The 25,728-nt window shown below is 40.6% G+C and overlaps 1 protein-coding gene across 3 annotated transcripts in view; it reads right to left on the bottom strand.

Moving 5' to 3' along the window:
* The window catches only part of RAD51B (RAD51 paralog B), a 591,188-nt gene that overhangs the window by 543,596 nt on the left and 21,864 nt on the right, over positions 1 to 25,728 (bottom strand). For all 3 annotated transcript variants that reach the window (XM_074955518.1, XM_074955519.1, XM_074955521.1), the window contains exons 6-7: positions 20,248 to 20,367; positions 18,813 to 18,996 (exon numbers count right to left, since the gene is read on the bottom strand). In XM_074955518.1, coding sequence (XP_074811619.1) covers positions 18,813 to 18,996; positions 20,248 to 20,367 — 304 coding nt within the window. The remainder of the gene's footprint in view (positions 1 to 18,812; positions 18,997 to 20,247; positions 20,368 to 25,728) is intronic.

Raw genomic sequence — 25,728 nt, 5'->3', positions numbered from 1 at the left:
TGCTTACTCTTTTCGTTCTTCCTTGGGAGGATATGGTCCTTTTTGAAAAATCTGCTTATCAACAACAGCTCCACAGCAATCATATGTGCTGCCTCACTTTCATTTCCACTGATACCTTCATCTCTTTTCACCTGTACTGTTCAGTTCTGCTGCCTGGTGTCACAGCAACTGGCAGCAGAAACTGGGGTGGAGCTTGCTCAGTGCAGATGGAATCTTTGGCAATTTTCACGTCAAACTCTAACAAATCTCTACTGAGCACATGCAAACTGAGATTTTTTAAAGGCTTATAACTTGGTCAAATTGGGACAATTTTTCATAGAAACAGCAAAAGACACATAGCTGATACAAAGCCCCTCCCTCTCCCCCTCTTCAAGTCTTTGCTCAAAAGCAGGAAGGCGTTACAGCTTCCCAACAAAACAATTGTAAGAATTGTTTTATCCTGAACAAAACATATTTTTCTCTAATCTTGTCTTCGGAAATTGATGAACCATTTTCACTGAAATTTTTTTTAAAAAATTCAGCCTGAGGCAGATACCTAGCATGGAAAATTTCACCCTGAACAAGTAAGGTCTGGCAAAATTATAAGCAACTGAAAATAGGGCTTTATACTGATGTTCCAACCACCTTAAGAATAGGCTACCAACTCTGCCTATGAATTTAGCCTCATAGCCCCCACATGACGTAAATAGGTATTCTAATTTTACAGATAGGGAAATCAAGACACTTCCAGGGTAAGAGATTTGCCCAAAATCACATAGTGAGCCAATTGCAAAATCTGGGGATAGAACCCTAGTCTCCCAACTCCCATGCCTGCACATTATCCACAAAGCCATTCGCTTCCTTCCTTCCACATGACGCTGTACCTGCATCTATGCAGGATGTTAGTTTTTGGCAGGGTCATTTGTACTGTAAAATGGAAAAAATAATGGGGCGAAAGTTAAAAGCAAAGAAAAAATTACTTTCCAGTATTTTATAACATTAAACCACCTCCTTCTATATATTTCACCATGGCATGAAAACAGGAAATACTGCTCTAGTGGTTTTCATTCCTTTTTCTCAATAGTATTAAACATTTTATGAGTGTGGATATTCCAAAAGGAACACTGTGTCAGGCCATAAACTGCAGAAATGCATATTCTCCAGAGGTCTATAACAAAGAATGCATATTGCATCGGTACTGAAAATGGTAATAATTACATTTTAGTCATTTTCAACTAACACAAAGTTGTGGTTTCTGAGAATAATTTTTTAACAATCAACACTGGAATACAAAAGCATCTCAATTCCCTTTGTATTGACACATTCAGTAGTAAACCAGAATAATTCTCCTTCATTAAAAAGTTTTTGCACAATACTATGGAGCGGAGGAACACAATTTAAACATGGCCACTGTGCCAATAATAAAAAGTAATTTAGTGAAAATTTATGTAGAAAAAGTAGAAACATTGCTCTTCAGTTGACAGATTTTCCCTCAAGTTCTTAGTTTTTATTACTGTACATAATAATGCAATTGGAAACTGATTCCAAAAAATACTTTCCCAAGGTGAACCCTATACATAAGTGAGGTATTTTCACTGCAATTATACTTCAACAGTTTGTTAAAAAAAAAAAAAGAAAGAGAGAGAGAGAGACAAAACAATGGCTGTTTTGAATACACTAGAAATGGCTAACCAAAAACAAACCTATGGACTCAGCTACCTGAATGAAAACACTGCTACAAGTTTATAATGTAGAAGAAAAAAATCATGCAGTTGAATATAAAATGCTTTACATGCTTTCTTATAGAATTTGTTACAGGAACTGTTGAAGTGCATTGAAGGGGGTCCATCTACATCAAAGGAAAAATTTATTTGAAAGCCATATTAAAACACAGTTCAAATACAGCTCTTGTTGTCCTGTTTTCTGACACAGTTTGGTTCCCTGGTTGGTGGGGACAGTGCCAAAACGTGATCCAAGCACATGCTCAAGTTAATATTTTTTTAATTGGTCCAAGTATGGTTGGTGTTAATCTTTCAGAAGTCATGTTTTGTGAGTGATCTTTCTTAATGATTTAATTTGTATTAGTCTTTTCACAGAATTAACACAAAACACCATCATAGATGCCTTAACACGCTGCATTTATATATCACCTTCTATCAGAAGATCTTTGTGCCCTTGACATTTATTTAGCCTCACGACACAATTATGAAGCAAGCAAGTATTCTTATCCTATTTTATAGACAGAGAAATTGGCAAAGTTTAAGTAACTCTGCAAAGGTCACACTGGAAGCAATGGAAGAGCTGGGAACAGAACCCAAACTTCTATAATCCCAATCCTTAACTACAAGGCCATCCTTCTTCCCTGTACAATAGATATGCAACGCAGAAATTAAAATGTATATATAAAATCGGGGTAATTGAAAATCTATATAGCTTTAGATTATAAACATGAATAATATTCAGACTCATCAGCTTCTAAGGAATCTATCATTTATAAACATCAAATCTCGAGCCCTTACAGTTGCAAAGATAACCTTCCAAATACAATGACTGTAGTGAGCTGTAGCTCATGAAAGCTTATGCTCTAACAAATTTGTTATTCTCTAAGGTGCCACAAGTACTCCTTTTCTTTTTTTGTAAAGCAACAGTATCTTCTCATCTTCCTGATTCTGAAGAGATACTTCTGCTGCTGCTCCTTAACTTTTCCAAGAAGCAGCAGAGTAAAATTAACAAAACTGATCAGCTTCACAACTGCTATTGAGAACCCTACAAGGAATTTATCACAAATCATGTCAATTTAATTAAGAAAGCTACATGCAGCAGCAGCGCAGTCAGGCACTGGAGTTATTCACTGGGGAGAAAGACTGAAAAACCAGAGGTTGAAGAAGGGATAGAGCATCAAGGAGACCTCATCTCCTTTGCAGCAACCAGATGGCTGGATGAGGACTAGATTAGAACACTCTACTTATGCAGCAGCCAGGAGGCTGAGCGTGGGGGAGAAGAGACAGAAAGCTCCTCCCTTCTAGCAATTGTGCAAGAGAGGCTTCAAATTCATACAACACATACCAGAGAGTGATATAAAAGATCGGACCCACCAGAGGGTCCAAGGAGAGCACTCTGCTAAAAATCCCAGCATCGTCCCTCTTGCCAGCAGCTGGTAGAAGAGGAAGTGGACTTCTCATTGAGATCTTGCCTGTGAAACTATCTGTTTGAAGCCAAGTTGTACACAATAATTTCTGGGTAACAGGCCTGGTCCTCTGGCTAGAACACGGCTGGTACATTTTTCAAACTGACAATAAAGTTTCTCTAAATGCTTCTCCCTCTTAGTCAGCACCTCGTTAACCAAACAAACATTTGTACGACATAACATACAAAAACAGTTCTCACTGTTTAGACAGACTCAAAAGGGGCATGGTGAGGCAGGCATTTAGAAGAAGGACATAGGTTTGTTCAAGAAAAAGGTGGAGGAAAAACTACCAGTGGTTCTCCAACCGTGGGTCAGGACCCCATTATAATGGGATCGCCAGGGCTGGCTTAGACTTGCTGGGGCCTCAGGCCGAAGCCCGAGCCCCACTGCCCAGGGCTGATGCCCAAGGGTTTTAGCCCTGGGCAGCAGGGCTCAGGCTTTAGCTTCAGTCCCAGGAGCCAGGGCTCAGGTTACAGGTCCCCTGTCTGGGGCTGAAACCCTTGGACTTTAATTTTGGTCCCCCCGCCCAGGGTGGCGGGGCTCAGGCTTCGGTCCATCATCCCAGGGTCATGTAGTAATTCTTTGTTGTCAGAAAGGGGTCATGGTGCAGTGAAGTTTGAAAACCCCTGAACTAGACAACAACAGGCAAATGTGATTATTTGTATAACATCAATAAGGTACTCTGGTAGATGCTATACAGACAAGTATGAAAACAATGTCCCACCCCAAATAACTTACAATCTAGACATTGCTCAATTAAAGGCCATTTGAAATTCAAATTTGTTAACATATCTCTATGCTGTTTGAAATATCAGAACATATGGGTTATCAATGCCACAATAAAGACAGACTACCTAACTTTTCCCATATTCATATCCAGTGGCAGTGTAACATTGTTTTTTTCCATATTTTTTCCTCAAATTCTTTCCAGTTTTATATGGGCCTTCCCAACACACTAATTTGTTCAGAGATAGAGTTTGCAGAGGTGTTAACCGAACTGCACACTCAAAAAGAGAAGGAAAGTGCAGTGTTAAGGATGATACCAAAGTTACTGACAACAGAGATAAAAGGGAGGACTTAACAAAAGGAAAGAGAAGATACAGACTTCTACACAGATTGCTTCCGTCGACGTGCACAGGCTGAAATTGTGGAAAAGCAGCATCACTTGCCCCATAACCTCAGCCGTGCTGAACACAACACCATCAACAGTCTCAGGAACAACTCTGACATCATAATCAAAAAGGCTGACAAAGGAGGTGCTGTCGTCATCATGAATAAGTTGGAATATGAACAAGAGGCTGCTAGGCAGCTCTCTAACTCCACATTCTACAGGCCATTATCCTCTGATCCCACTGTGGATTACCAAAAGAAACTACACCATCTGCTCAAGAAACTCCCTGAAAAAGCACAAGAACAAATCTGTGCAGACACATGCCTAGAACCCCGATCAGGGGTATTCTATCTGCTTCCCAAGATCCATAAACCTGGGAATACTGGACGCCCCATCATCTCAGGCATTGGCACCCTGACAGCAGGATTGTCCGGCTATGTGGACTCTCTCATCAGGCCCTACGCTACCAGCACTCCCAGCTATCTTCAAGACACCACTGACTTCCTGAGGAAACTACAATCCATCAGTGATCTTCCAGAAAACACCATCCTGGCCACTATGGATGTAGAAGCCCTCTACACCAACATTCCACACAAAGATGGACTACAAGCTATCAGGAACAGTATCCCCAATAATGTCACAGCAAACCTGGTGGCTGACCTTTGTGACTTTGTCCTCACCCACAACTATTTCACATTTGGGGACAATGTATAGCTTCAAGTCAGCAGCACTGCTATAGGTACCCGCATGGTCCCACAGTATGCTAACATTTTTATTGCTGACTTAGAACAATGCTTCCTTAGCTCTTATCCCCTAACACCCCTACTCTACTTGCGTTACATTAATGACATCTTCATCATCTGGACCCATGGAAAAGAAGCCCTTGAGGAATTCCACCATGATTGCAACAATTTCCATCCCACCATCAACCTCAGCCTAGACCAATCCACACAAGCGATCCATTTCCTGGACACGACTGTGCTAATAAGCAATGGTCACATAAACACCACCCTATACCAGAAACCTACTGACTGCTATACTTACCTACATGCTGCCAGCTTTCACCCAGACCACACCACACAATCCATTGTCTACAGCCAAGCTCTATGATACAACCGCATTTGCTCCAATCCCTCAGACAGAGACAAACACCTACAAGATCTCTATCAAGCATTCTTACAACTACAATACCCACCTGCTGAAGTGAAGAAACAAACTGACAGAGCCAGAAGAGTACCCAGAAGTCACCTACTACAGGACAGGCCCAACAAAGAAAATAACAGAACGCCACTAGCCATCACCTTCAGCCCCCAACTAAAACTTCTCCAGCGCATCAACAAAGATTTACAACCTATCCTGAAAAATGATCCCTCACTCTCACAGATCTTGGGAGACAGACCAGTCCTCGCTTACAGACAGCCCCCCAGCCTGAAGCAAATACTCACCAGCAACCACACACTACACAACACTAACCCACGAACCTATCCTTGCAACAAACCCCGATGCCAACTCTGTCCACATATTTATTCAAGTGACACCATCATAGGACCTAATCACATTAACCATGCCATCAGGGGCTTGTTCACCTGCACATCTACCAATGTGATATATGCCAGCATGTGCCAGCAATGCCCCTCTGCCATGTACATTGGCCAAACCAGACAGTCTCTACGCAAAAGAATAAATGGACACAAATCTGACATCAGGAATCATAACTTTCAAAAACCGATAGGAGAACACTTCAACCTCTCTGGCCACTCAGTAAAAGATTTAAGGGTGGCAATTTTGCAACAGAAAAGCTTCAAAAACAGACTCTAACGAGAAACTGCTGAGCTTGAATTAATATGCAAACTAGATACCATTAACTTGGGTTTGAATAAAGACTGGGAGTGGCTGGGTCATTACACATATTGAATCTATTTCCCTAAGTTAAGTATCCTCACACCTTCCTGTCAACTGTCTAAATGGGCCATCTTGATTATCACTACAAAAGTTTTTTTCTCCTGCTGATAATAGCTCATCTTAATAATCAGACTCTCACAGTTTGTATGGCAACTTCCAACTTATCTGTATGTATGTGTATATATATCTATATATCTCTCTCTATATATATATATATCTTCTTACTATATGTTCCATTCTATGCATCTGATGAAGTGGGCTGTAGCCCACGAAAGCTTATGCTCTAATAAATTTGTTAGTCTCTAAGGTGCCACAAGTACTCCTGTTCTTTTTTTTAGAGAAGAAGAAGATACAAGATCTTCTTCTTGCCCAATAGAAGCACTTCTGGTCTGGAGACATTTAGCTGTATGAAGCTGAGATGATACCATAAATTTATTTGGTTAATGCAGACAGAGAAGGGGACAGAGGAGAGTCGCTGCAGGCATAAAATGATATGTAAAGTTGAATTAGTTTTGAAAACAAGAGTTTACAAAACCTGAGAACGAACAAAGAAAATTTTTCACTAACTTTCTTTTTAAATTATAATGAAAGCAGCCTATTGCATTTAAACTTTCCCTCACAGGATTCATAAACCAAATGTATAGCACTATGCTAAGTGCATGAGAGCCTGAGAGGGAAACTGACCAGAAAATTTTAATTACTCATGCTGAGAGAAATAAAAATATAAATCAGGAACAAATAGTGACAAGTAAATTGCCTTTTTAAAACTTTCCATTTTACAGTGTCAACCTCAAATGAAATTAAATGTATTTGTGAAAAAAACATGTGTTTAACCAGAGCATTCCTTTAACTCTCACAATTATAACAGATTAAACAGCGTAAGAGCCTGATCCCAAAATGTCCCACTTTCATTTACACTATATTCATAGATGATAAAGGGAAATCTCTCCATCTCATTAAATTATTTCACTTCCAAAGCCTATTTGTCTCTTTGAAGCGGGAGGGGGACTTTTCCCCCCTTTTTAAAAACAAACTGATATGCATTTTATTGTTACAGCTTTGACCAATGTTCTCAACATATGCAGGAGGACACATTTGCCCAGATTTGTGAAGAGATCATCCACAATGTTTAGGACAAAGCACTAGGAGCCAAATTCATCTCTGCTGTAAATCAATGGCATTACAAAAAGTTGAATTTCATCCTAAGCCTCCCTCAGTCTTCTTTCCACTTTTATTTATTAAACAGAATTATTCCTATAGTTTACATTTGCAGGTACCATTTTAAAAAATGCTATCTAGAGAGAAGGGCTAGCCACCCACATGCATTTTGTTAACTGTTACTACTAATCAGCAGGCTAGCCCACAGAAATTAATATTTACAGAAGTTGAGCAGGTAATCAGAAAACTACTTAAAAATCTGACACAAGAAAAGCAGTATGATCAGTACTATTCTTGCTATATATTCAAGTCTAGTTCTCTCTCTCTCATTGGAATAGTGATATTACTTGTTTCCAGACCAGTACGAGCACCACATGCATTTCATATAAAAATTAACCTAAGCTGTAAAACTCATCAGCCACATACTCTCCCTGGGAAAATTACTCAGAAAACACATAATGCAAGAATGAACATTTCCTCGGATGTGATTTAGTAATGTCTCCAAACTTTGGCACAATATACTTGTGTGAAGTATGGGATGCACACACACAATAAAAACAAACAAAATTCACCCAACTGTAAATCCAGAATGTGTTTTGGCTTCCACCTTCATCGAGTGATGAAGATGTGGCTTATTAATAAAATGGTTTCAAAACACAAAATCACATTGAAGGAGTGTGTACAACATGGAAAAGCCAAAGAATACATACAATACCACGTTTTGCTGTGGCATATACTCAGGACTCACACTCCATGTTAAGTCCAAAATAATACATCCAGGAGATTCTCTCAAGTTGCTTAGGCCCGGCCATTTTTTCATGAGGGAAAAATTAATTTTGTATCTGAGAGACTGTGGTGATTGTTCAAATATTTTAGCATGAAAAATACTAATAATCTAGTGATCAGTTAGTCTAAATCATTGTTGTATATTATTAAAGAATCAATATTGGGTACATTCATTTGGATCCAAATGCCCTTTAATGCACCGTGCTATTAATTTCCCTTTTTTTAATAGCTTTTATAAACACAAAAAATGCTTTCTATATTGTTCTATATCTTCAATGTATTCTACAAACAATAGATTTTTTTACCATTTTTGTGTGTGTGTGTATATATATATATAGATAGATGGATAATCTATATGTATATCAAAAACAAAAAAAGACATTGAAAGAACATTAAGTTTATAAAGTCAAGCACTCAAAAGTTAAGAATTAATTCAGCCCTCTTGTGCACATTATGATACAGTTTTTAATTACATGATCACATACTATTTTTTCTACAGGATCCCTGCCTCTTTCAGTGCACAGACTATACAGTGCTCATTTAAGAAGCTATTCCAGTGATTTTCAACCTTTTTTTCATTTGTGGACCTCTAAAAAATTTAGAGGCACAGGCCCTTTTGGCAATCTTAGACGCAGTCTGCAGACCCCCAGGGGTCCACGGACCACAGATTGAAAACCACTGTTCTATGGTAACAACAACCTTTTGCGGACCCCATAGTCTGAGGATCCCCAGGGGTCTGCAGACCACAGACTGAAAACCATTGAACTATTCAATATTTTACTTTTACTTCATTGTTTAATGTATGGCCCCCATTCCTTACTGCACACAATTCATACCTACCTTTGAGGACAAAAGGAGAACTGAGACACAGGGAGATTAAGGTCAAAAGTATTCACTAATTCTAGGTGCCCAATTAGGGAGACCTAGGAACTGGTTTTTCAAAGAATTATACAGCACTTTATATATTCAAAGGACAGCTCCCATTTACTTCAGTTGCAGTTGTGAGTCCTCAGCAATTCTGCAAATCTTTTTTTTTCTTAAAAAAATCAGACCCCAGAGACTCAATTTGGGCACCCAGAAAATGAAGGACACAATAATTCATAAATTTATAAATTATATGGCCAGATTAAAGAAAAGGAGTACTTGTGGCACCTTAGAGACTAACCAATTTATTTGAGCATAAGCTTTCGTGAGCTACAGCTCACTTCACCAGATTAGATTGTCATAATCTAATTTGACCTCCCACATAATACAGGCCATATGACTTCCCTGAATTAATTCTTGTTTAAACTAAAGCATGTTTTTAAAAAAAAATTCAATTCTTGATTTTAAAATTTTGCAATAGAAAATCGTCCACAACCCTTTGTAAACTATTCCAAAGGTTAGTTACCCTCACTTAAAAAAATTCAGTCTTATTTCTAGACCGAATTTGTCGAGCTTCAGCTTCCAGCCATTGGATCTCATTACACCTTTGTCTGTTAGACTGAGGTGCCCTTTTTTATCAAGTTTCAGTTCCCCATATAGGTATTTACAGACTGATCAAATCACCGCTTATTCTTCTCTTTGATAAATTAAAAAGATTGAGCTCCTTGAGTCTTTTATTATAAAGTATGTCTTCCAATCAGTTAGGGTTCAGAGTGGTAGCAGTGTTAGTGTGTATCAGCAAAAACAACAAGGAGTCCCAATCTGTTAGTTATTCTTGTGGCTCTTCTCTGAACCCGCTCCAATTTTTAAACATTTTTTTTATTGTGGGCACCAACACTTTTAAAGTCACTGCTTCCCAGGATACAGTCCCCCATCCTGTAAGTATGACTTGCATTCTTTGTTCTTAAATGTATGACTTTACATTAGGCCATTCTGAAACACATACTGTTTGCTTGCGTCCAACTGATTGCTCTGTATCAGTGACCTGTCCTCTTCATTATTTACCACTCCACCAATCTTTGTGTCATCTGCAAGCTTTATCAGTAATGACTTCATGTTTTCTTCCAGGTCATTGATACAAATGCTAAATGGCATAGGGCCAATAACCGCTCTATGAAGAGCCTATCTAGAAACACAGCCATGTCATTATGATACCCTGTTTACAATTACATTTTGAAACCTATCAGTTTGCCATTTAATCCGTTTAATGTGTGCCATGATGATTGTACATTGTTCTAGTTTCTTAATCTAAGCATCATGCAGTATCGAGTCAATCATCTTACAAAAGTCTATTGCATCAATACTATTATCTTTATCAACCAAACTCCTAATCTTCTTCCAAAAAAATTCTAGTTCTTTTGACAAGATCTATTTTCTCTATACCCTGGTTGATTGACATTAATTATATTACCCTCCTTTAATTCTTTATCAGTCAAGTCCCATATCAGCCTTTCCACTGTTTTACCCAAGATCCATGTCAGGCTGACAGGCCTAATTACCCAGATCATCCCGTTTGCCCTTTTTGAAAATTGGCATATCAGCTTTCTTTCAATCTTCTGAAACTTCCTCATTGTTCCAAGACTTATTGAATGGTATCATTCACGGTCCAGCCAGCTCCTCAGCCAACTCTTAAAATTCTAGGATGCAAATTATCCGGACCTGTTGATTTTAAAATATCTAACTTTAGTAGTTGCTGTTTAACAACCTCCTGAGTTACTGTTGGAATGGAAAGTGTTTCACCATCATCATATATGAATAGATCATGCTGCATTTTACCAAATGCAGAACAAAAATATTTATTGAACACTTCTGTCTTTTCTACATTATTATTGACAATTCTACCATTTCCATTTAGTAATGGATCGATAACCACCTTAGGATTCCTTTCAATGACTACCTGTGAAAAATTTAGTTTAATTGTCTTGCCTAGCATCACATAAGCACTCTGGCAGAGGTAGGGATAGAATCCAGATCTCCAGGGTAGCATTCAACTGCCTTAATTATGAGACCATCCTTCCTCTTCCTGCAATCCCCTGCCTCATTCACTATACACCCTTCAACTTCTGCAACAAATGAGGCAAGGGTCCTACAGATAAGAGATTCCTTCACTACATAACCACAATTCATCCCCAGAGCAGGTCCATCCAGTGAACTAAATGAGGCAGGGATCCTGTGGAAAAAAATCATATATGGTCATGTAATTAAAGACTATGTCATATTGACATCCAAACGGTTCATCAGCAGGGTTGCAATCTTTAGATCCACTGCACAGACCTCTGCCACTTGACCTAAAAGAATACCTGATAATGACACTGGAGGGGAATGACACACACATTTTGCCAGTGGGTTTCACAGATATTTGCTGTGGGTTCCACTCCCAACTCTGGAAAGGAGCATGCTCTAGTGAGCACACAGACTATTATGCTTATTTTCCTCCAAGCTTGACCGCCCCATCCCCTCCAACCTGTCCCAGTCCTGTCTATTCCCCACCCCGGCTCCCTGTCCTTATCCCATTCTCCTTGCCTACCCAGTCCCAGTCTCCACTGCTCATGCTTTTCATCCCACTCCAAGTGTCCTTGACCAGCCAGTCTCCATTCTCCCCTCCCTGCTCCTCATCCAATCTCTCTCCCCTACCTGCCCCCACCACTAGTTCACAGTCCCAGTCTCCGTCATTGGGCTCCTCATATAATCTTTGTCTCTGCTCCATGACTCTTTGACCCAATCTCCTCTTTCCCTGACTCTTTGACCCAGTCTCTTTGCCCAGCCATTCCCAGCTCTCCCTCTGCACACAACTCCTTACCAGATTTGTCTCCCCACTCATTGCCACACACTGGTTCCTACTCCCAGTCTCCTTATGCAGCTGGGCCAAGTCTCTTCCCTTCTCCTCCTCCAATCTCAATGCCCGTCTCCCCCCGCCCACCCCAATCAATTAAATCACTATTCCCCCCGCCCCCCGACTCCCAGACCCAGTCCCCCTCCCCATGGCTCCCAGTTTTCTTGCCCAACCAGTTCCTGCTTCGTTCCCTTCCCCCATCCACCCACATTTCCAGCTCCCAACCCCAGTTCCACCACCATCAATTCTGGCTCTCAGGCCCATCCTCCTTTCCCCTCCCATCTCAGTCTCACCAGCATCCTTGTCTTAATCTATACATTTCCCTTTCCCTAGTTTGGTTTTCTCCCCGCTGCATTCAGATCAGACAGCTTCCTCCTCCATGCTGTCTGGCTGCAAGCAGGGAAATCACTGAGAGCACAAGAGAGACAGGCTCCCTGCTCTCAGTCCCAGTGCAGGAGCAGCAACTACAAGGAACTTCTGGCTTCACCCTTTAGTCCTGAACTGATAGGAGCATGCTCAGTTTCTCAAGGGATGGTGCATGCAGAGTCTAGTCAGCAATGACCTCTTCTTAGCTAAAGCTCATAACCAGTACTCCATCCCGTCCTTGACTTGTCAGCCACCTCTGACACCATCAATTATGGCCTTCTTGAAATCTTGTCCTCTCTCTTGGCTTCTGTGACTCTTCCCCCTCCTGTGTCTCCTCCTCCTCCCTCTTTAATAGCTTCTTCAGTGTGTCCTTCAGAGGATCTTTCTCACCCTCCTCCAGCTTTCTGCAAGGGTTCTACAGGGTTCTGTCCTTGGTCCTCTTCTCTTCTCCCTCTACATGTTATCTCTGGGTAATCTAATTTGCAAACAAATTCAGCTGTTATCTCTATGCTCACAACTCAGAAATCTACCTTTCTACTGCAGAATTGTCTCCTTCTGTCTAAACTAAAATCTCAGCCTGTCTCTGACATCTCCTCATGGTTTTTTAGCCCTCAGGTCAGCATGGCTAAAATAGAGCTCCAAGCCTGCCACTCTATCTCCTTTCTTGATCACTGTGGAGACCACCATCATCTTATCCGTCACTCAGGCCTGTAACCTAGGCGTCTTCTTCAGCTTGGATCTCTCTCTTGGTCCTCAAATCCAGGCTATGTTATGCAGAAAGAATCTGCAAGATGTAGACATCTCTAAGATGTTTTATCTGGACTCTCATAACCTTTTGTCTTGATTACTTCAGCATTCTTCTCTCTGGCCTTGACAAATGCGATCTTGCCCCACACATATCCATTCAGAATATTGCTGCAAAAATAATTTTCCTACCCCATGGCTTTGGCCAAATCACCCTCTACCTCAATCCATCCTCTAACTCCCCCATAAGCGTCATCTTCACTTTAAAGGCCCTTTACAGCATAGTTCCACCCTACCTATCATCTCTTATTGAATTCACTATTGAGATGTCAACTTTTCATAGAATCATAGAATATCAGGGTTGGAAGGGACCTCAGGAGGTCATCCAGTCCAACCACCTGCTCAAAGCAGGACCAATCCCCAATTAAATCATCCCAGCCAGGGCCTTGTCAAGCCTGACCTTAAAAACTTCTAAGGAAGGAGATTCTACCACCTCCCTAGTTAACGCATTCCAGTGTTTCACCACCCTCCTAGTGAAAAAGTTTTTCCTAATATCCAACCTAAACCTCCCCCACTGCAACTTGAGACCATTACTCCTTGTCCTGTCCTCTTCTACCACTGAAAATAGTCTAGAACCATCCTCTCTGGAACCACCTCTCAGGTAGTTGAAAGCAGCTATCAAATCCCCCCTCATTCTTCTCTTCTGCAGACTAAACAATCCCAGTTCCCTCAGCCTCTCCTCATAAGTCATGTGTTCCAGACCCCTAATCATTTTTGTTGCCCTTCGCTGGACTCTCTCCAGTTTATCCACATCCTTCTTGTAGTGTGGGGCCCAAAACTGGACACAGTACTCCAGATGAGGCCTCACCAATGTCGAATAGAGGGGAACGATCACGTCCCTCGATCTGCTCACTATGCCCCTACTTATACAGCCCAAAATGCCATTGGCCTTCTTGGCAACTAGGGCACACTGCTGACTCATATCCAGCTTCTCGTCCACTGTCACCCCTAGGTCCTTTTCCGCAGAACTGCTGCCTAGCCATTCGGTCCCTAGTCTGTAGCTGTGCATTGGGTTCTTCCGTCCTAAGTGCAGGACCCTGCACTTATCCTTATTGAACCTCATCAGATTTCTTTTGGCTCAATCCTCCAATTTGTCTAGGTCCCTCTGTATCCTATCCCTGCCCTCCAGCGTATCTACCACTCCTCCCAGTTTAGTATCATCCGCAAATTTGCTGAGAGTGCAATCCACACCATCCTCCAGATCATTTTATGAAGATATTGAACAAAACCGCCCCCAGGACTGACCCCTGGGGCACTCCACTTGACACCGGCTGCCAACTAGACATGGAGCCATTGATCACTACCCGTTGAGCCCGACAATCTAGCCAACTTTCTACCCACCTTATAGTGCATTCATCCAGCCCATACTACTTTAACTTGCTGACAACAATACTGTGGGAGACCGTGTCAAAAGCTTTGCTAAAGTCAAGAAACAATACATCCACTGCTTTCCCTTCATCCACAGAACCAGTAATCTCATCATAGAAGGCAATTAGATTAGTCAGGCATGACCTACCCTTGGTGAATCCATGCTGACTGTTCCTGATCACTTTCCTCTCATGTAAGTGCTTCAGGATTGATTCTTTGAGGACCTGCTCCATAATTTTTCCGGGGACTGAGGTGAGGCTGACTGGCCTGTAGTTCCCAGGATCCTCCTTCTTCCCTTTTTTAAAGATTGGCACTACATTAGTCTTTTTCCAGTCATCTGGGACTTCCCCCGTTCGCCACGAGTTTTCAAAGATAATGGCCAATGGCTCTGCAATCACAGCCGCCAATTCCTTTAGCACTCTCGGATGCAACTCGTCCGGCCCCATGGACTTGTGCACGTCCAGCTTTTCTAAATAGTCCCTGACCACTTCTTTCTCAACAGATTTTGCTACAATCCCCATGATGTCACCCTCCATCACCCATTTGTTAACTTTTCAAACAAGCACCTTTGTGCTTTCTTCAATGCTGGTCCTTATGCTTGGGAGGCACTCCCCATAAACATTTGCAATGTTACCTCATTATCCTCTTTCAAATCCCTTAAAACTGTCCTTTTCCATGATCAGGCCTCGAGTGTGCTGATTCCACTGTCTATCAAGCTGACCATTCATTGTTTCCTTGTACTCCCTGTCAGTCTGTGTCCATCTGATGGATTTTATTTTATACCTAGTGTGAAGCTATCTACCAGGGTGGCAACTCAGGTCAAAGCCATAGGCCAACTCACTTGTGTCTGAATATCAAAGAAGTGTTAAGTATGCGGTCAGACTAGCTCACTCATATGCTGATAGAGATAAAAGAGAGATGCTAATGTTACTGTATTCACTTATCAGTAAGCAATTGTCTCTTATTACATTACATTTGCATTGCATATACCCCTGTAATTACATTTACAGTATGTATATCCTGATAATTAAATAACTCTAGATCAAATGTGTGTTAAGATAAGAATGTACCTGATGTGTAAACTTCATGAAAACTAATGGATTTTTGTTTCCTATTACATTACCTTTTATATTGTGTATATCCCTGTGACTAATTCATCAAATGGGAATCAGAGTAGCAGCCGTGTTAGTCTGTATCCGCAAAAAGAAAAGGAGTACTTGTGGCACCTTAGAGACTAACAAATTTATTTAGTCTCTAAGGTGCCACAAGTACTCCTTTTCTTTTTTCAAATCGGAATGGAACCGTGGAAATGCTAATGAAGGACTTAATGGCTGTAACAGGAAATACTAATTTCAAAGCAAGGGGACATGGAGGAATAAAGACACTTATCAGATTATTTCTGATTGGAAAAGCTATAAATATGAATTCAAAAAAGGATCTAGTATCTCTGAACTATTTGGACATTCAAATGAAAGTGTTCCAGATGCAAGAGAGAGATCCTCAAAGTTATGTTGGGTAACTCTGAGAGACTTATGGAAAACTAGCAAATTACTACATCTCTACTATCATTGTGGATGTGCAAATTTAGACTTATCTGTTAATGTATTTTATCTGCTTTAATCCCTCGATAACTCTCATTTCTTTTTCTTAGCTAATAAGCCTTTAGTTAGTTTACTAGAGAAATTGGTTGTAAGCGTTGTCTTGATGTAAGATCAAAAGTATTCATTGACCTGGGGTAAGTGACTAATTTTTTGGAGTTGGGAGTAACCTAGTATCACAAAGTCCAGTTTTCTGGCTGGTAAGATAGGCTGGAGAGTCTAAGGGGGGTTGTCCTTGTCTCCATGGTAAGGCTAATATAGTGATCCAGGAAATTACATTTGTTACCGGCTTGGTGAAATCTAACTATAGAATATGCCACCAGTTTGTGGTGTCCGCCCTGTTTTCTGACAGTCTGACCTGAGACTGGCATTCACAGTTCTGAGCCATTCCAGACCCTACTCCAAAGCATAGTGGACCTGGAGCTGTTTTAAAAAAAAAAAAAAAAAAAAAAAAAAAAAACTACCAAATTTTTTAAAATATGAACAAAAAGCTTATTTTCTTTTTTTTAGCTGAAATTTCCAAAAAATTCTGCTTGAGGCAACCATTCAAAATAGAAAATTTTAGTCCAAACAGATAAAGTTAGAAAAGTTAAAAGCAACTGAAAAAAGGGTCTTGTAATGCTAAGTGTCAGACAACCTTAACAGACAGTGCTATTGACCCCTCCTACATCCTTCTCATCCAAAACCTGATCTTCTTAATATGCTAATTTACAGGGGACCCTCCTGTCTGTTGTGCAATACAAATTTAAACATTTTTAATGTAACCCAGCAACTCCATACATGTGCTGTACATATTCAGACAATAAAAGGACAGCTGCATTCACCTTGTGAACTGATACAAAAAACTAGTCAATAATAATTGATATGATAAGGAGTAAAAAACGATGAAGAGGTGTATTTTCTGACTTAGTCCATTTCTAAGGACAAATATTTCAACAATCGTAAATCAACTCTCTTTACAAGATTTCAAAAGCAATTATAATAGTAAATTAGCCACTGATCAGTCAATACTGGTATTGACGACTACTAGTGCTCAAATGACAATTTGGCAAACTTTTTTATTAATAGTTCTAAGACTTCTGACACCCTCCATTTACTTTTTTTTTTTTTTTTAATTGTGAACTTAAATTCTCTCCCGGTCCAAAGCTGCAAATATCAAGTTTAACTCAGAGGCAGAAATTTATGGAATTCTAAACCTCTGCACAGAAGGTTTCTAATGGGTAAACATGGACAGAACCCTGAAATCAAGAAAGGACCAACAGACAGCAGGTATAATACGTACCTCAAAACACTACCCTGCAGTTCGGATACACTGAAGAACTTTAAATGGTGAACTTTTGTTTTCATTTAATCAACTGTAAATGGTTTATATGGGGTTAAACAAGTCCAAAGGATGAAATAAATAACATAAGCACACAACCCTTAACTTTTCCATTCATTCAGTGTCTCTGTAAATCATTAGAAGCTCCATGAATATTAATATTCTGTCTCCCTGTTTCTAAGCAGAGCCATAAGCATGGTCTCTGGATGGCTCACAGCCAGCTCGAATTTACCATTTTAACAACTAAAATCAAATTTTAAAAAAATATGAGAGAGAGAAATGAATATCTTCCAGTATAAACTTTATAACCTTCTTCTTTGCCAGGGAACTGCATCACATTTTCCCTAAATATGAATAAAAGTGTCATTAAATACACACTTTCTTGCAAACTTCATATTTTTCCTGGCTTCTTTTTAGCTCTATAAATATCATTGGGTGCAGGAATTTGGGACACTACATTTGCACACAATTTTTAAAGGCACAGATGCAGGGTTTTTTAATTTTCTCAAGATATCCAAATGTCTTGATATTTTACAGAGTAGGGATAGATTCTCCCCCTGACATATGCATAACTCTGACTGAGAGGGCAGCTATACAAACCATAGAAGTTACCGATGGACAAGACCTCACATTTCCAAAGTCTCTACAGCAGTTTACTCTCTTATACTTCGACTATTTCTGTTGGTGGAGTCTCTCTGACATCACTTGGCAACTTTTTCCGTTCTCAAATTGATCTTACTATTAAAAGCTTTTCTTTATATCTGAACTTTCCCTTCTTTCATTCAAAGCCATTACATCTTGTAATACCACTTTAATCAACCTCACCCAATCCTGGTATGGTACTGAAGCTTTTTGTGAGTGGTACTCTAGGCTTACTGATAAGCCTGTGTCCTGGTGCACTGTCACTACCTTCCTCCCACAAATCTGTGAGTACTTTAACTCATAAAGGAAGGTCACTGCTCCAGATCTCAAACTCACAATCACAGAACTTGGGCCTGGAAGAGCCAACCTCCATTTGAGACTCCACAAAATTTAACAGGAGGGGCAGGAAATGGACCATCAGCAGGTAAGACTCACCAAAAAGCACTGGAAGTAATGCTAGTTTAGACGACAGCGTCAAAAGGAAGTTATGGAACTAAATGAGCCATGTCAAATTGAAGCAACACAGATAACAGCCTTACAAAAAGCTAAAGAAAATGAAACACTGAAAAGAAATGGTAGAAAGAATCTTGTAAAGTCATCTCTAAAGTCTGAAATAAATATTAAGGAAAACACAACAAAGTCACCAACTGAACAGTCCAAATAGAATGATTTTTTTTCCCACAGATGTGCTTACGGTAACTGGCTTGTCCATCCCTGTTAAAATGGTCATCTGTTTTTTATCTTCCTGTCATTTTCATGGTTCTCTAATTTTATGACATGATACTGTGGGCCAGAGACTTTAAAAAAAAAAAAAAAAAAAAGGAAAAACTTACTGGTATTGAAAATTCCTCAGCCAAGTACTTCAACAACGATGCTTCTCTAGCCAGAAAGTTACTTCTCTCCATCAGGTTGCCTTGAAGTTTCGTATCAAACTCCTTTCTGACCACTGAAGCAACAGAGTCAATTATTACAAGCTTAACCTTCTTAGAAATGATTTCTTCTTCCAAAGTCTCAATCCTTAAAAAAAAGATAATAATAATAATAAGTATTGACTTAGGTGAAGCAGTAACATCAGACAGCGGGATGTTAGTTGTATACATATTATGATTAACACACAAAAAATATTTTAGAAGCATAAATTTGTTACACCAAATTATACTAAAACCTTTCTATATGGCCAAGCCCCTCTGTCAACAGTCACCATTGCTGGGTTATGGAGATGTGGAAGGGGGAAGGAATCCTGCTCCATAACCACTACCACAGCTCTCAGGCTGCCATAGCTCCTGTATCCCAAAGTCCCCCCTTCAAAGTGGAGGGTTGGAGGAGCCACATAATATGGATCTGCTCTGTCCCATGCAGTCATGGGGGTAATCAGGGAGATATGCACACACAGAGGTTGTGCCCTGCCTCCTCTCTCACATAGTAGAAACATCCCATTTCTACCACCGTAGGTCCCCTCTACAGCCACTGGGCCAGGTCCCTTTCTACATACTTGCAATGTAATATACATGTCAAAATATATTTGGTTAATAATATGCTAAGAGTTCATCCTCTCTGATGGGGCTGTAGGTAGTATACAGCACAAGTCTGCTACTAACATGTTTGCAGATACACACAAGAAGAATGGCAAAATGTCCTTGCCACATCATAACCTGTCTTCATGACAACGTACCATCACAAGTTGACAAAGTAACATGGCAACACAGGATCATCATGTAAAAGCTTTCCTGGATGACAGTCATGAGTGGGGCTCCTCTCTCTATTTGCAGGAGGATCCCACCATCTTCTTTTCTTCCTCCCTCATAATGTGGGGATGGGAGGAAGATACTCAGGAGGCACTTCCATGATTTTGCTCTACCCTAATCTGAGCTAGAGAAAGCCGGGTGCCCATCAGCTGCACAAACTCCATCAGAGCTACATCTAGGATTATGAAGGGATTCCTGCAAACCACATTTTGCTGGCTGTGTATTAGAGTTTGCTGCATTATAAAAATAGCAACATTAATATCAATTGGTCATACACTAAACGAGACATCTCAGAAAGCTTTTTCAAAACCTTCCGAATAAAGGGGATCAAATACATGCATCAAGATACAGGGTTGTTGGTCATTTTGCACTAATTTTATCTAGTCAGACTTGCCTAGTTATTGAAATGTAAAGGCCAAAGAAGTGAACTACTGTACATAAAACTTGAGATGTAAAACATTACATTCATTGCAGACCATTCAGCAATGATGGGCTTCTCATTGCACTCCAAAGCAAACAATACCTTTTCAGCACACTGTCACAGGTGAGTTCCCGATAGAGATGAATGCTACGGGTCATTGAAAACAGCTTTTCTTCTGTGTCAAAATAATTAGGGAAACGGTGTTCTGCTATCTCAACCAACCTGTTAAAATTCAAAGGGCACATCACAGCAAATTCTGGGCTAACAAGACAGCAACCTTCCTGTACCATTTCCACCACCCCCATAAATTCAAAGTACACAAAGGAAGAGATATTTGATTAACTAAATAGAGGAAGGGTGAGCAGATGTAGATTTTAAGCTAATCATATTTGACTTCCTTCTCCAAGGAGGAAGCACATTCAAGCGGCCAGAGTGGAGGGCTAGAAGTCAGGGGATGACGGTTCTATTCCCAGTTATGCCACTGAGTCGTTAGTGAAGTTAGGCAAGACACCACTTCTGTGTTAGCTCCTCTATGAATAAAATAAAAGTAATAACATTTCCCTAAGTCAAAAGGGAATTGTAAGGTTTAGTTACTACCGGCATGTCTACACTACAAAAATAAGTCAACCTAACTTAGGTCAGCATACAGCCGCTACAGTAATTACATCACTGGTGCGTGTTTAGATTTTGCTCCTTGTGTAAGCGGTGTGTCTCTTCACCAGAAACGCTTGAATCGATTGTACTGTCAGTGAGGGGCATGGTGGAATGGCTTCTGAAAGTCAGTAACAGTCAATGTAAGTAACTTAGTGTCTACACCAGAGGTGGGCAAACTACGGCCCATGGGCCACATCCAGCGCGCGGGACACTCCTGCCTAGCCCCTGAGCTCCTGGCCTGGGATGTTAGTCTCCAGTCCCTCCCATGCTGTTTTCCCCCTCCCCCACAGCCTCAGCACGCTGCACCACCGGCGCAACGCTCTGGGCGGCCAGGCAGCACAGTTGCAGAGCTACGGCCTGACCCGGTGCTCTGGGAGGCGCGACTGTAGCACCGCCAGCCACCGGTTCTCCAGGCAGCACGGTAAGGGGGCAGGGAGCAGGGAGCGGGGGGGGTTGGATAGAGGGCAGGGGAGTTTAGGGGCTGTGGTCAGGCGTTGGGGGTGTGGATAGGGGTCGGGGTGGTCAGAGGGCAGGGAACAGGGGGGGTCGGATGGGGCAGGGGTCCCCGGGGGGCAGTCAGGAATGGGGGGGGCTGGATGGGGCATCAGGGGACAGTCGGGGTGGGAGGTCTGGGGGTGGTCAGGGGACAGGGAGCAGAGGATGGTGGATGGGGCAGAAGTCCCGGGGGGCCCAGATAGGAGGCAGGGGCCGGACCACGCCTGGCTGTTTGGGGAGACACAGCCTCCCCTAACTGGCCCTCCATACAATTTTGGAAACCCGATGTGGCCCACAGGCCAAAAAGTTTGCCTGCCCCTGGTCTACACTGACACTGCAGCGACCTAACTACATCGACTTTGACTCTACACCTCTCGTGGATGTGGAGTTATTAAGTTGGTGTAGTGGGGCAATTACATCAGCAGGAGCAAAATTTTAGTGTAGACACTTACATAGTTAGGTCAACGTTAATTGCTTTGCATTGACCTAACTCTGTAGTGCAGACCAGGCCTGAATGAAATGCACTTTAAGATTCTGGTACAAAAGTCACTACTAAAGTGCAAAGTATTATTGCTATAGTTCTGATTATCAATGATATTTGCATTTAAATACGGGTATTGATGATCCCAGATCACCTTCTCTTCTGCCTCAACCCTGTAGTGAGGTCATAAAGCTGAGTTTGTGTCATCACAGAAATTTATTTGGCAACAAGCTGATGTCATATATACAGGCTTATGACATCACTGCAACATCCAGTGGACAAAAAGGTGGAACTGGGAGGAAGATATCATGATTCAAATGCAAATTGGTATCAGCAGCACAGATATGGAGAGAGTTCTTGACCAAGTCAAATGGTTTTTCATTTATGTGCTGTTTTAAAAGTTTTGCTTCAGCATGAAAATCTCTCAAATGGACAATTCTCTGATTTTGCCTCTTACCCAATTTTTAAAAAGACATGTGAAAGCCTAAAGCAGAAAAGGGAAATTTATTTTTCAGGCCACAGTGAAAGATCATTAGATGGACAGCTCCAGCAAATAAAATATTCCGTTTAACCACAAAACAGACACAATATAGTCAACCAACCAAGAGGTTACCCGAGATGGCTGGCAGGAGGTTGTGATGGTGTCACGGAGTGTGGGGGAGTCCAGGCCCTGCACCCCTCTTCCTGGGATTCACTGAGACTCTCAGCCAGCCAGTAAAACAGAAGGTTTATTGGACAACAGGAACACAGTCCAAAACAGAGCTTGTGGGTACACCCAGGACCCCTCAGTGAAGTCCTTCTGGGGGAGCAGGGAGCTTAGACCCCAGCCCTGGGGTTCCCTGTGTTCCTCCACCCAGCCCCAAACTGAAACTAAACCCACCGAGCAGGTTCCCTGCTGCAGCCTCCATCCACATTCCTGGGCAGAGGTGTCACCTCCCCCTCCCCCTCCTGGCTCAGGTGACAGGCTCTCAGGTCTCCCGTCCCCAGGGCACATTCCCAGGTCAACACTCCCCCCTCCCTGCTGCGTCACATCGTCACAGATGGGTCACTAAGACAGGTCTTTCACCATCATCTCGCTTCACATAGATTGAAAAACACTGACCTTTCTGATACCAAGATCAGCTTGCTGCCTTCCTAACCTGTGTCAGGGAGATCTCAGGGAGCAGTGCCAGTCCATGGACTGGTTGTTAAGAAACACCGATATAGGTCACTTAACAGTTTTTAAATGACAGCAACTTTGAGATACTATTGACTGATTTAAATGAGTGGCCTAGAGATGAAATATTCTATACCCCATTAGCAAGTCCCTGACCCATCCAGTCCATTAGTTGTCATTATTAAGATGTGCAGTTGCTTATTGCCATGCTAGTAAGTGCATCTCATTAATGGATCAAACCAAAAAATCCAGAGCACGATGAATGTTTTTCACCTGGACCCAAACATTATTATATTCAAAACCCAGGGTCTGGAAAAAAAACAAAAACCCACAATCACAACTCTGAAACTAAATAATTCTCAGTCTTCAAAGGCCAACATTTTCAAATTCAGGTGCTTAAAATTACTCAGGTACTGAGGTGCAAGTGGCATGATTTTTAGAAATGCTGAGCTCCCACAAATTGCACTGAAGTCAGTGCAAGTTGGAAGGACTCAAACACCTTTCAGAGTGGTAGCCGTGTTAGTCTGTATCAGCAAAACAAAAACAAAAACCGAGGAGTACTTGTGGCACCGCAGAGACTAACAAATTTATTTGGGCATAAGCTTTCATGGGCTAAAACCCACTTCATCACATGCATGCAGTGGAAAATACAGTAGGAAGATATAGATTCACACAGAGAACATGAAAAAATGGGTGTTGCCATACCAACTGTAAGGAGACCAATTAATTAAGGTGGGCTATTATCAGCCGCAGAAAAAAAAATCAGGCCACTTTTATCTAGGTACCTAAATATGGATTTAGGAGCCTAACTTTAGGCACTGGTGTTTAAAAATTTTGATCCCTATGATTATTGTAAATTGTTTTGCAATGTTCAAAATGAACAAGGAAGAGAAACTGTTTAACTTTGCTCAGTAGTATTTACACTCCACACTGTATGTATGAAGAGAGTGACATCTGGTGGGTGATATTTTTTCCCCAAACACTGCACTGTTGAGATAAAAATCATATTATAAAATGTGTTCCTCTGTTTTACAAGAAATCACAATATTATTAAAACTGAAGCTATTTTGGAAATGTATGTTACTTTTCATTATAATTTGTGCTTACTTTATTTAAAAATAAACTCTTAATTGAACCATTAGGTTAGGCATTTTCACATCTTGACTAACAGTGTAATCTTACTAACATAACCTTCTCATTAATCTCCTTCCTCTATTTACTACTAAGACTACTTGCTGCATCTAGAAGTTCAGAGCCAACTCTTCAGGGCAGAGACCTTGTCTTTCAATTAGCCCAGTATATTGCACAGCACATTTCGAGCACTGTAACAATATTCAATAATAACTTACTCACTCTGCACCACAACTGAACTCCAAATTGATGCAAGCTGAGTGCTGAGGGGGAAGTAGCGTGAAAAAACAACAGGTAAAAGGAAGTAAGGCAAGTCCTTCTGTTAGCTCTTCCTAGTTCATTTTAGGTAGGATGGAGTTAAATCAAAGTAAATGAAGTCACCAATTTTAATCATGATTTAAATCAGCAAGCAGGATACCTTGGTTTAAATAATCAATTTTAACTTATTTTGCATTTGTACTTTTTAGTTATTTTCTTAAAGAAAGTTTGTTTCTCAATGGTTGGTATAATTTAGTACTTCTTTTTGCTTACCAGGAGGATACACTATATCTATACGTGTTTAATTAATTTTTTTATAGCTTAAGGTACATGTATTCAGATTCTTAATTTTTATATTAGAAAACAATGACTGATTCATTTCTTATTTACAGAATGATTTTTTTTTTTACTCGTGATTTGTGATTGGCTGCATTTGGCTGAAAATTTGAATTTATTTAAAAATGCACAAAACCAGCACTGTAAAATTATATTTATTAGTTAAAACTATCTTAGATGTGCTGGATACCTAAGGGAAAAAGTAGTTTATAAAAACATGTTTTGCTTTTAAAATGAACTAATTTATTAAACAAAGATAACGTTATCTGTAATTAGTGAATTGAATTGATTGTAGTCACAATGTCTTTCAAGATTTTAGAACCAGTAAATCTCATTCTCTCACACCTCATTTTAATTCATAGACTGGAAGAGGAAAACAAGAGTTCCTGCTTTTTCAGCTCCCAATCGGTTTCTGAACTTTGAATGAACTAGTCATTGAACTGATCTAGCTGAATAAACTGGCACGAAGAAAATATTCTCTTTGTACCTACAAAAAAAAAGCTACCGCTGTCAAAAGCTGGTTTGGCATTCAACAAACTGGTTCCAGGTTTTTAGCCCGTGACTTTCACCAGTCAGGGGTCTGACTTTCTTTACAACTTGGACAGCAAACATGTACTGCTTGTCTATTTTTTTATTTCAATTACTTGGTTTTAAAAGATTACAGTAAATTTAGACCTTAACAAATTATCATAATTTCAAATTTAATTTTAAATAGATTTTTAAAATGTATCTAATTCAATTAAATCAATAAAAGATATCCAATTTAAATCAAACAAATACTTTTTATTTTTATCCATCCTGCCTCACCTCCTTCGGCACATGAGTTACTCTCATTTACAGTTTGAAAGCTGATGAGAAGGCACAGGCTTCATTGCAAAAAACATGTCCATGACACCTGGATGAATAACTCATTTTTCACATATGCAACCATGCCATAACAAGGATATCACAAGGCCAACAGGAGATCAACACCTGGATGAGAAGCAGCTCAAATTCAACCCAGGGAAGACCAAAGGAATATTGGTCAAAAGGGGAAATTTCACTCAACTACCTGAGATACTGGCCTCCCCCT

Source organism: Natator depressus, chromosome 6 (assembly GCF_965152275.1).
Source record: "Natator depressus isolate rNatDep1 chromosome 6, rNatDep2.hap1, whole genome shotgun sequence".
NCBI lineage: Eukaryota > Metazoa > Chordata > Testudines > Cheloniidae > Natator > Natator depressus.
This window is presented reverse-complemented; position numbering and strand designations above follow the sequence as displayed.